At 49.3% G+C, this 12313-nt stretch overlaps 4 protein-coding genes across 4 annotated transcripts; 2 read left to right on the top strand and 2 right to left on the bottom strand.

Annotated features, from left to right (window-relative positions):
• Positions 1-212: 212 nt before the first annotated feature.
• On the top strand, positions 213-914 carry N7525_001208 (uncharacterized protein; the record flags this gene model as incomplete). Its single annotated transcript, XM_061211804.1, has 5 exons — positions 213-243; positions 342-368; positions 438-486; positions 552-567; positions 618-914. 5 exons carry the CDS (start codon positions 213-215, stop codon positions 912-914), a joined length of 420 nt encoding a protein of 139 aa, XP_061071030.1.
• Positions 915-1426: 512 nt separating this feature from the next.
• pfy1 (profilin) lies at positions 1427-2212 on the bottom strand (the record flags this gene model as incomplete). Its single annotated transcript, XM_002558159.1, has 5 exons — positions 1427-1558; positions 1654-1788; positions 1877-1961; positions 2078-2093; positions 2185-2212. The coding sequence occupies 5 exons, from the start codon at positions 2210-2212 to the stop codon at positions 1427-1429; spliced, it is 396 nt and encodes a 131-aa protein (XP_002558205.1).
• A 1400-nt stretch (positions 2213-3612) lies between these two features.
• On the top strand, positions 3613-5605 carry N7525_001206 (uncharacterized protein; the record flags this gene model as incomplete). The annotated part of the gene is made up of 2 exons (XM_061211803.1): positions 3613-4446; positions 4502-5605. 2 exons carry the CDS (start codon positions 3613-3615, stop codon positions 5603-5605), a joined length of 1938 nt encoding a protein of 645 aa, XP_061071029.1.
• Positions 5606-6247: 642 nt separating this feature from the next.
• Positions 6248-12277, bottom strand: N7525_001205 (RNA helicase SLH1; the record flags this gene model as incomplete). The annotated part of the gene is made up of 1 exon (XM_002558161.2): positions 6248-12277. One exon carries the CDS (start codon positions 12275-12277, stop codon positions 6248-6250), a length of 6030 nt encoding a protein of 2009 aa, XP_002558207.1.
• Between the last annotated feature and the right edge of the window lie 36 nt (positions 12278-12313).

Below are 12313 nucleotides of genomic sequence, written 5' to 3'. Positions count from 1 at the left end.
ATACTGTTTCAACAAAGGACTCGCACGCGCTTTGAAACAACGCCATATCTTCGCTTCGTCTCTGCCGTATCTACCTGGCCTCTTGCCCTACCCATTCCGCAACCAAAGACCGCACTGACAAGTGTCGCGTGTTCTAACATACTACGTCGAGAATTGTTTGCGCGACCCTCGATACCATATATCATCACCAGTCAAATCCAAAATAAACAAAGATGCCTAGCATGTGGTTATCAGAGAACCAGAGTCAGTCGCGTACATTCTACAAGCTGTGATGTTCACTGCCGTGACAGTGCATGTATAGCAATCTTTGAGCATATGCTAATCTATATAATATATTGTAGAGATCGGTGTGATCTTCTGCTCAGCTGGTATGAGATCGACTTTCCCGAAGCAAGGATCACATAGACCGAGAACTGACCGATCTTGCTGCTGATTAGGAGGCTTGTTTCTATTTGGAGGAGTAGTTATGTTCTTTGATCGGTCATTGTATGTCCATACTGATGTGTTCCATTTTTCTTGAAGTGAAACGAAAGCTAATACCGGTTTAATAGACTTGCTATGGGAAATGTACGCCACCATGCGCCAACAAAACTGTCACATTCAACTAACAACGCTAGATCCTGTTCCTCATCGGATTGACCCTCATTATCGGTGTCCAGAAAACCATGGTCTTCTTCACGCGCCCGCAAAAGCTCAAGGGCACTGCCGCTTTCGCCGCTGGTATCCTCCTTATCCTCTTCCGCTGGCCTTTGACTGGGTTCTTGATTGAACTCTACGGCTTGTTCATTCTGTTTGGCGACTTCCTTGTCACGATCGGTCAATTTGCGGGCAACATCCCCGTGGTAGGGCCATATATCCAGCGGGGGTTGGAAGTTCTTGCTGGCGGGAGGAGCAATGCTGAGCTTCCTGTATGAGTGTACACGAGCAGGGACTTGGCGATGAGGTTCCCCGATGCTATCCTAAAATTCGGATATGCGGACTTTATCATGTACGATCATGGGATATCAGATGCCCGTCATCCTGGTTGGAGATATCCAAGTAGGCTGTGCTATACATGTGTCACGGGATGGTACGATCCACCCATGGCCTTCAGCTTTATGTAATTAATAATGACCCTTATTGATCTTTCAGCGTTGACTTAATAGCAATAGCTGGTACTCAGTTAATACGCATGTTAGAATAGAGACAAATTACATTGTGCATCATACAAATCTGGTTCGTATCCTCATATTGTGCATTGGGGACCATGCCTAGATCGACGGAGCCCATCGAGGTAAAGAGATCCAGTCACCAAAGCCAGAAAGGAAGCATAAGCGAAACAGCCCGTTGGGCTCAAGAGGGAAATAGTCAAATGCTCCTTTATTCTTATTCTTCACAAACCCCACAACTCATCACATCATTTAGTTATCATTGCATATTTCCCAATTTACCGGGGGTTGTTGAGGTAGTCGACGAGGTTCTCGACAACGGTTGCAGCGTTGGTGGTCTGGACACTCTCGTTGTGGTGGGCAATGATGGTGCAAGAGGAGGCACGGGCAATAACGACACCCTCCTTACCCTATATCCCATACAAAGAGATTAGCACGGATTTTGATGTTATGGATTAATATAGCGCGAGGGCTCTTTTTAGGTCGAAGACAATGACATGCTTACCTTCTTGCCATATACACTGCGCTCGTCAGCCCTGATAGCCACGAACTTTTCACCGCAGACAGAGACACCATTGGCAAAGGCGTTGTCACTAGAAGTGTAGGCGCTGATCAGGGAGTTGATCTCTTCCTGAGAGAGCTGTATTTCGACAGAACAATAACGTTAGCGACTGTGTCAGGTCCGTGGCCCCACCCCGCACGGGGGAAAAAACAACGGGCGAGCTTACCGTGAAGCCGGGGGAGGCAGCCTCAAGACCGGAGAAGTCAGCGGCGAGAATACCAGCCTTGTCGAATTGACCCGAGCCCATCAGGCTGTGAGAAAGAAGTATGTCAGCATACGTATAGGACCTCGGGATTGAAACAGTGAGATGATTTGGGCTTGGTAACAATGAGGGGAATATCAGGGGTCGAGGATAGCGGTGATGTACCTGGAGTCGACATAGCCTAGTTCAAGGAGAAATCTTATGTCAGTGGGCTCGAAGAAGCAAGGGTTGAACTGTCAGTTTGCAGTCTGCAGTTTCGAGGTGACACATACCTTGCCAGATTGCTGAGTGTTCGCCCATGGTAACTGTAAAGAAGCTGATACAACGCTGGAGTTGATTGAGTTAGAGGTCAGGCAATAGAGGAAGAAGAAGAAGGGAGAAAGGGCGCACACCTTTTGAATGTACAGAAAAAGGAGAGCTGGGAGAAGAGGAGTTAGTGGGGGGAAAAGAAGTCGTGGCGGTCGGGAGAGGACCCCGCCATATGACGATCCCACCGTTTGCAACTGACTTGGGATAGTTAACAAGCTTATATTTGTTTGTTTATTTTTCTGATTCCATTTTCGAATATACTATTCATTTCATCGTCTAGTTAGGACAATATAATCTGTACATGTATATAGGATGTAGGTGTGTATAGTCCGATATTCTCTTCAACTATACCAAGTAGCGGTGGGAGATGTCAACAATATACAGAATAGCTTAACGTCAACAACTCTTTGGATGTGCCCATGCCGTATTCAAAACACTCATAATGACATGTATGACATACATATAGCATCCCGCTACCAGTCCAGTCCAGCCAGCCCAGTCCAGTCAGCTCAGTCGCTTTATGTACCGTCGATCATCACGGGACTCGATCGTGACAATTGCTGCCTTAAATGCCTTAGTGCCTGAACCTGAGAACTTCAAATTTGACCGCTCGTTAACTAGTTAGTTAACTATTTAGTTAACTAGACTACTCCATTCTTGGTTAGCACAAGTAATTGACTAGTCTGTTTAGGACATCGTCTCGGCTAATATCCGGCATTTTTGAGACATCCCATTGGAGACGGAGACAGCCTTGGCATCACATCGGATTGACGACTCATAATCCAAAGTCGGAGAATTCACGACATTCATGAGCCGTGCATATGTGGGCAAGTCCTATCAATGCTAATCCGTACACTCCGGACTGCTCCAGCGGCTGAATCGCCCCCTGATTCCAGGGTAAAACGCCAATTAAAACGCCCTTGTCTCAACTTTGGCTAGATGAAACACGCCTCCTGCATTTAGCTCCCCTTTCCAACGTGGTAGCGAGCTAATCAATCCGCGACCGATGCACTCATTCGCCCCGTAGGAAATAAGCATCTCACACGGACTTGATATTAGCGCTGAAACACCCCTCAAATTCCGCAAAAGAACGGGGGTTTGGGCTTGTTTCTTATGTTTTGGTTCGGTGCAGACTATTAATTTGTCTCATTTACATGGCTTGTATGCTCCACTCAATTTATTCGACCTTTTCATTAATATACTGGGCTATACCCTTCAAGTTCTGTTCTGTTCTGTTCTGTTTTTTGATTTTTTGCTGGCCTTCTGGAAGGCCCATCTCTTCTTATTTACCTGGAATTTTGTCTTAATATCATTCTCTTATCTTTCTTCTTTCTTCTTTACACTCACTTTATACTGCATGTCGGCTGGATTCCAATATACTAGTAAGAGAGATGGCACGGGGTATGACGGCAGTCCAGTCTCGCACTCAACCCAAGGAGACCATCTCGTTTCCTGTTTTGACCTATAGCGATGCCTTGCCACGGAGCGACCTTCGCACTCTTGATGAGGCCTCACATCAAGCAGCTCAGCCAATGGCTGGGCAGTGGGATTTCAGCCAGCCCTCTACGGGAGATGGGTGGTTCAGAAAGCCACCCCCGGACCAAGGTGCTACTTTCGACTTTCGCATAACCGCACCACCAGATGAAGCCATTCCCACTCGACCAGACCGTGCCCAAACCGAGCAACACATGATTGGTATTGCGTTGGGCAGTCCCGGCATGTTGGTAAACCAAGACGGGCCTCTACCGCCGCCCAGATTTGATACATCCACTTTTGCAGAAAGAGATTCAGGCCATAAGCCCAGCAAGTGGAAGAAGATCGGCGGGTTCTTCAAAGCAAAGAATGCGCTTACACCACTCCCGAATACCACTCAAGAAAGCGAGGTCAAGCCACAAGGCCACGGTTATAAACTACCAGAGAGGCCACAGAAGGCAAGACTGAGAAAGAACTCGACGGAGGAGTGGCCGAAACTTGAGATCGAGCCCACCAAGGTCCCTGTCCGAAGCGATCAAACTCCCCAGCGGAGTCGGACTATTTCACTCGGGAACCAGCCACCCAGGAATGAACCAAGTCCCCAGGGCCTCTTATTGAGTGTCGACATCCCGGACGTTCAGATGGAGCGGTACAGTGTCATGTTTAGCAATGTCGTCAACAAGAACCAAAAACCCTCACTGCTGGCCAGGAGGGCCAAAACACTAGACAATCTTCGCGTGCCTGATGCAAATGTATGGATTTTCATCGATTGGAGACTCGTACGAGACTAACCATGCACTGGTATAGGGCTTCTTAAAATCACCTGCACCACCCCCAATGCCCCAACGCCGGGCAACATCACCAGCGCAATCAAGCTTCACTTTATTTCCAGCTTCCCAGCCTTCGAAAGCGGCCCAGGTACTCGGCACGCAGAACTTTTCCCGTGGACCGAACCAACTGGTGAGAGCAAACACGCTCCCTGTCGAAAGCCCATCGAAGATGCCTGCGCCACAGCTCCGTCATGGTTCGAACGTGGGCAGTATGTCATCGTTCGAGTCACCCGTCATCCCAAAGCTTTTCTCGGAGCGTTCCAATACCCCACGGTCCTCTAATAGTTATGATAAGCCCCTTCCTGCTATCAAGCCGGAGCCACACACTACAGCTACTCCATTACAGAAGAGTGCTCAGCCAGAAAAGAAAACCCCATCTCCACAGAAGACCCGGTCGCAGCAGAGCGCCCAACGGCACAATATTGTTGTTACAAAGCCGGTTGCTCAGCCCCGGATTCATCCACAGCCGAGGAAGGATTCGCTGCCGCGAGCGGTAGAAAGACAGCCTCGGGATACTTCACCACAAAACAAGACCACCCAGCATCAGCCCAATAAGACACCAAACTACCACAGAACCAACGACTCAGTCCGGCCGCGTCTCACAGTTCAAACGGAAGGCAGACCACACCTACCCGCAAAGGACACATTATCTAGCAGTCCATCTCGAAGCTCTCCTACATCGCTGAACCCGACCCAGGACAAGATTGACCGAATCATGTCCCCACTATCCGCGTCAACTAATCCCAGATCCGGTGTATCTCCTAGATCCGGCGTATCGCCAGCAGATTCCATGCGTATGCCATTCACCGATGCTGCTGAGACATTTGATACCGCTGAGCAGGAGGCTGAGCCTGCACCCGAGCCTCGGCGTCCTATCCCAAGGGTTGAGGTCTCAACGGCACGTACTGTATCTGTCTCACGGGCAAAGCGGCAGGTTCTGGTTCCCATCGGCATGAGGATTGATCATTTAGAGCCGGAGGAGCGGGTCGTGCAGAGAAGACCTATGACCCCGCAAATTACAGATGCTCACCGGGGACATCGGCCTGGTGTCTCGCAGGAGTTGCAGATTGAGTGTCTGTGACATTCTACTGCGCCATTCTTTTCACTTTCGAAATTCTTTTGATTTTTTCGTTTCATACCTGATTCCCCTTTGCCACCTCTCATACTTTGTTCATACGTATCTTTGGTTCTCTACATATGGTCTTGATACTTTCTACAACATCTTAATCCACGTCTTGAATGACACATGTTATTCATGGCCCGCGTTTTATTCTTAGTCCACCATCTCTTGCATACGCTTGCTATAGTAGGTGTGTAGACTCAACAGAGCACATCGGTCAACCATTGCAAAGTCTCGCTCAATCACACCTTCAAATGAAGGATTCACATAAAGCCAATTCCACTTCGTTGACTGTTTTGTCTACCTAGGCACTACCGATGTCCCTTGAGGTATGAATCACAGGCTATCATGCACCCTTTCGGATTGGACCTACAGCATCACAATATCTAAACATCCTAGAACAGACAAATCATCTATATATTTTACTAAAGGATCGCCAAAATTTGAATATGGGTGGGAGAACGAGGATCATTGATTCATTCGAAACTCAGGAGGGGAGGCTTGAAGTGCCGAAGAAATAGTTCTTTATTTATTGTGATGACTGGAGATACATGCATGTTGTGTTCAGCTAAATTCGTCGGTTAATAATTTGAGCACTTGCTTCTAGTCCTTGGCAGGAACACTGGACTCTGCTACAGTCTGCGTCTCGATGCCAGTATCCAAAGTAACCTCGACATTGGAAACAGTCCATGCCATCCCAATATATGAGTCACTGATGACTCTGATATTCACCCGAGCTGTACTGGTACTCGTGGGGCCCGCGAGGATGCCTTCCGGGAATTTGACATTGGAGCGCACAGTTAACATGCCACCCTTATTATCGCTGACAGGCCCTCCACGACTGGAACCAGCACCGTGGTTGTCCTTACCCTTGCCGTTGCCATTGCCGTTGCGCTTAGATACTGGTGGCCAAGACACACGCTTCAGGCCAAGTAATTCACCATCCATGCCATTGGACAGAGCACTGCAAACAATCAAGAAGAAGCCCTCAGTTTGTGGTTTGGGGAACCGAGGGGAATAGACTTTGCATTCGGGGGTCGTGGGCTGGTTACGCCGTGTCATAGACACTTCAATGCCCTTAGCAGAAACACTCCCAACCGAGACCGACAGTTGAGGCAGCTGGGACGTAATGCGAGTAAAGTTAAATGGAAGGTTTAATTTCTTGACCAGAGCAGCAACTGCACCAGCAGGTTGTGACGAGAGCGACACCAGAGTTCCAGGGAGACCACTGCGTGGCTTGTCAGTCGGGACGCCTGGCAGAATTGACAACGGGTGGTCTTCAGGCCAGCGCGCCGACTTGATGCATTGGAGGAGAGTCATGAGCATTTGACACGCAGGAATATACCCGAGCTCAGCCATGACATCGATTGAGGCCTGAATGACACGAATGCCTTGATCGAGCACAGATGTCTGATCGCCAACGTAATCAGTGATGGGAAGATCGATCCGCGACATGTAAGCCTGGAGGAGAAGGAACGCCTTGGTATGTGGGTCCCAGAGGGGCGCATCGCCCATGCAGTCAATAGATAGCGGCAAGTTCTGGGCCAACTCAGCATTTATCAGGTCTTCATTGTGTCTGACAGGCAGCTCGTCAAATTCGGTTGCGGAACACATCCAGCTCAAAACATCCTGGAAAGTCGGATCAAGTTTCGCATGGGACACGAGGTACCGGATCGTCTTATGCGATAGGTAGTAGTAACTCATGATCTTGCCGAAGGGAGTAGAGTCGACCTCTCCCGTGGCCGAGTCCACAAGAACACAGGACGATTCTGCAAGATCGTTGAGCGACTTTCCAACCAATTCAACCATGAAATCTTGAGCTGTAGCCTGGGCTGCCATGGTGTTTTGTTCCTCGGCAGATATCTCGAGGCCGTAGTATGAAGGGTTCTTGTGCAATCGACGGAAGAAGAATGTCCAAGTCAAGTAGTCCAATGCATCTTGCTGCGTTCCAATGGTTCCAGCAGATACCTCAGCGCCGAGATGGTTGTCGAGAACCTTGTGCAGCGTCGACTCGACGGGGAAACCGGTGTGGAGGAAGTGCTTGTAGAAAGCCTTCTTTGAGTCCTGGGTGAAGATGCGTGCAATACCGGAGGTGTCGAACTGCGGGCGCCCAGCACGACCAAGCATTTGCAGAACATCGGTTAAGTCCATGTCCCTATAACCTTCAATCTTAGCGTCGAAGAACTGTGTTCCTTTGACCACGACAAGGTGTGCTGGAAGGTTAACACCCCAGGCAAGTGTGCTAGTCGCCACAAGAACTTGGATCTTGTTGTTGGCAAATAGTTCTTCCGCCAGTTGACGGTCAGATTCAACCAAACCAGCATGATGCAAACCGATACCAAAGTTCAAGGCTTCTCTCAAGGCATCATCTTTCACCCGCGCGAGATTTAACTCCAGATCATCTTCAGACATTCTCACAAATCGACGAGGATTATCCTCCATACCGCAGTAATTGATCAAATCCTTAGCAGTCAGGCGCGTTTGTCGGCGAGAAGCAACGAAGACAATGACTGGCTTCTCTGGGGAGTGATTCTTGATCGCGAGGAAAGTTGGACGATTCATTGACTGCATCAAGGGACAGAAACCACGCTGTTCAGGGAACCCATCGATGAAAATCTCAAGGGGGACCGGACGAACTGAATGACGGAAGTTAAATAGACCTTCTTTGACACCAAGCCAGTTGGCCAAATCAGAAGCATTGGCACAGGCGGTGGACATGCCCATCAGTCGAACGGATCCTTTTGATTGGGAAGCGATATAATTCATTCGGGAAACAATGATTTCCAAAATGGGACCTCGATCACCGCCGAGCAAGTGAATTTCATCGATAATCACGAGGCTCACTTTCCTGACGTAGTCACGGGTCTGCCAACTACGTGAGATGCCGTCCCATTTCTCAGGTGTGGTGATGATGATATCGGCATCCCGAATAGTACGTGTGTCAGGTGTATTGTCACCGGTCAATTCAACAAGCTTCAGACCCATCTGTCTGGTGAGACGCTTACGCCAATCTTGAACTCGTTCACGGACCAACGCCTTCATTGGTGCAATGTAGACAACCTTGGAGCCGGGTTTCTCACGGAAAGCCCACCACATTGCCAGCTCAGCTGCAACAGTCTTTCCACTACCAGTAGGAGAACCAAGGAGAACGTTGGCTGGTGTGTGGTAAAGGAGATGGAAGATCTGTGTTTGCATGGGATTGAAGAATTGGAAGCGCTGCCCATATATTTCCTCAAGAATGGGATTCTTGAGAGCCGATATAGGAAGTGGCTGGAGATTGAGTAGATCAGTATACACGCTTTCAGTGTCCGGTCGAATGAGGTGCTGGAAAGAAACTGGGCTAACGGTTTCAGCGCCCAGCCAGCGATCAGAGATCACACGAATGTAGATTTGACTGGGGAGTGGATCAGACAGCGGAATAGTGAAGTTGAGCTCGTGGTCAGCGTAAAGCTTCTTCCGGCTCAGGATGAAGTACTCGTGATGATAGATTTCTGATGTTTCCGAGTTCTCGACCCAGACCCAGAAAGATTCGGATGCTCCGTGGTGACGATCATTCCAGGTAAACTCGGGGTAGATGGAAAGGCGAATACGAAGCACGTCGCGGTTAAGGGGTGCAATCTCGGTCTCAACACTCAGAGTTGGGAAATTGTCCAGGAGCTTGGACAAGGTGTTACCCATGCGGTGGTTATGAACAAGTTGGCCAATCTCCGCAGGCTCCATTTCTTTCATCGACTCTATGGAGGTAGTTGGAAGTTTTTCGTCGAGGTTACGTAGAATCGGCTGGGGCAAGTCGAACTGACGGAAAGGGTGATCAAAGGGCCATATCTGTTTCTCAATAGACTTGCAAAGAGACAACAGAACCTGGCATTGATAGCCCCAGCGACGATTCAACGCGATCATGAAGAGAGCACGGCAGATACGTGCTGCGTTTTGGGCAACATATCCGGTATCGGAGGCTAAAGCAAAGTCCTCAATTTTGGCGCGAGAGATATAGGCTTGCAACAAGAGGTTTGTCTTTGCATGCGGTGTATCGTTTCCTCCGGCAACTTCAGTCTGCGCAACTTCATCGCGCAGTCGCTGAAGCTCTTTCGACTCGGTGTCCCTAGATTGGATGTTGTCGAATTCTCCACTCATACTGATCATCTTGAGTACATCTGCCTCACCAGATCGGGGACGCATCATGTCGTTGAAAATCTCGACACTGGTTTGCAATACGTAGTATTGACTCGCAATGCGGCCCACATCCTTCGCCTTCAGATCTTCGGTCTTGTCGTTGAAGATGATCATCTGACTCTTTTGTAGCACCCGAGCTGCTTGTAAGATCAACTGCCTCCGCCTTTGAACCAACATTGGGTCATCGCGTAACTCGGCAAACTCGATTCCATAGTTTCTCGGCTCACGTTTCATGCGCACATAGAGGTAAGAGTAGCCAAGCCATTGTACAGCCTCTGGAACAGAGGTGACTGTCCCAAGCGAGATTTCAGCATTCAAGTTATCCACAAGTCGACTAGAGAAGCGCGACTCAATGGGCTGCTGCGCAGTCACAGCAGATAGGTAGTGATTCAACTTGTCATGGGTAGTACAGATAAATCCAATACCTGTGTCCTGGAATTGTGGACGACCTGCACGACCAAAGATTTGCATAACATCGAGAATGCTAAGATCAATGAATTTACCCTCTTGGGGGTTATACAACTGAGTACCTTTGATAACAACCGCGGCTGCGGGGAGGTTGACGCCCCAGGCCAGGGTGGCTGTACAGCACAGTACCTTGATTAGACCTTCTGAGAACATCCGCTCCATCAGATTTCGGTCGCTTCGAGTCATTCCGGCATGATGAGTTCCAAATCCGCTGGCGAAGAGGTCTCGCAATTCACGCGCACGCGCGTGTTTCATGTCACGAAGGGCGTTGGAATAGTTTTCATGATCATGACAGCTGAATAAGTCTTCCCGGCCCTCCTCTGCAGCTAGCTGCATAAGCATCCTGGCAGTCATTACCGTATCTTTGCGGGAGTGGACGAAGACCATGACTTGGTGGCCTCTCTCCATCATATCGCGGACCTTCTCGTAGGCAACAGAGTCAATGTTGTCACGAGACTGTTTGGAGCCGGGCTTTCCTTTGACGCCGATGAAGTGTTGCTCAAGAGGTACGGGTCGGAATGATTGATCAAAGAAGAACATGCCGGCCATTTTGTTCACTTTCAAGAAGTCCGCCACATCGGTATAGTTCGGAAGGGTGGCTGATAGGCCAATAATACGAATTAGTGACTGTGTGCTTTCGACCTGACGTTGGGTTCGAGCGACCAAGGATTCGATGACCGCTCCTCGCTCATCGTGCAACATGTGGACTTCATCAATAATCAGAAGGCGGACTTTCTGAACAAGCTCTGTGTCTCCGGTGCTTTTCCGCGTTACGACATCCCATTTCTCAGGGGTAGTAACGATGATCTGGGTCTCAACGATCTCCCGCTTGGTCAACTGCATATCACCGGTCAGTTCGCGGACCTTGATCCCCAACCAGGCTAAACGTTTTCCGAGTTTCTCTGTCACCTCAGCAGCCAAAGCCTTCATGGGAGCAACATAGACGATCTTGAAATCGTCAACTTGAACAGTGAATTCCGTCGCTTCTGGGTTTTCCAACGGATTGGGAGATGTGTTCTTTCCCACAGCATTGAGAACAGTCAACATGGCGGCATCCGTTTTACCAGCACCAGTCGGCGCGCATATAAGCATATTTTCGTTGGTTTTGTATGCAACATCGTAGAGCAAGCTTTGCATACGATTCAGGGTTTTATAACCCTTGAAAGTACCCCGGCAAAGGCCGTCCATTTCAGCTATCTCCACCAGTTTCCGGCCCTTTCCAAGTGTTCCAACCTTTGACGCCGGAATCGCGAATTCAGTGTATTTCGGTTCCTCGATCTGCTCGCTTCCCAGAGGCAGCCCGTATTTCCTTCCATTAGCAGAAAGTGTATTTCCGGAGGTGTGTTGCTTGAAAACATGCGGGTAGGAGGGTTCCGATCGGGTCTGGGCCGGCATCAAGGTTGCATGCTTATGTTCAAAGTCGCGCTGTCGCAGAGCATGTTCTCTCTCTGCTCGTGTTTGAAGTCTGCCTGCCATGAGCCCATCTGTCTGGGATTCCAAACGGGGTCCCTTGTCCGACAGAATTTCTCCTCGGTGTGCAATCAGCTCAATCACCAGATCCAGGTCATCAAATCCAACAACCTCGGCCAAAGACATTTGTAGCTCCTCGTCGTTGCTGTCAGCAGCCAGAGTGGCGATGACTTGCTGAGCGAGCTCTGTCGCATCCATAGATGAGTTTCGTATGGCCAAATCCTGACACTTGTCTTCCAGCCAGAACCGATCGTAAGAGGACCCCGGTGCGAGATGAAGTTCGTCGAGTCCATGCAAGTCGTCCAGATCATCGGAAGTTTCATCGTCAGAGCTGATGATATCCCACACATCATCATTTGTCCCGGGAGAAGAGTAGTCGTCATCAATGTCTAGATCAATATCGCTTCCATAACTGATCAATTCATGAGGAAGAGCTTGGGGGAGCTTCAGATCAGCAATAGCCTGGCGCATGGCTGCTAGTTGCGTCAGCCATTGCGACTCGGTAGCTGCGATGCTGTCCATTGTCGAGCAGATATGACTGTTCACTTGACCTAATGA

Source organism: Penicillium rubens (genome assembly GCF_028828025.1).
Source record: "Penicillium rubens strain IBT 27055 chromosome Unknown utg000001l_segment0_segment0, whole genome shotgun sequence".
Lineage (NCBI taxonomy): Eukaryota > Fungi > Ascomycota > Eurotiomycetes > Eurotiales > Aspergillaceae > Penicillium > Penicillium rubens.
This window is presented reverse-complemented; position numbering and strand designations above follow the sequence as displayed.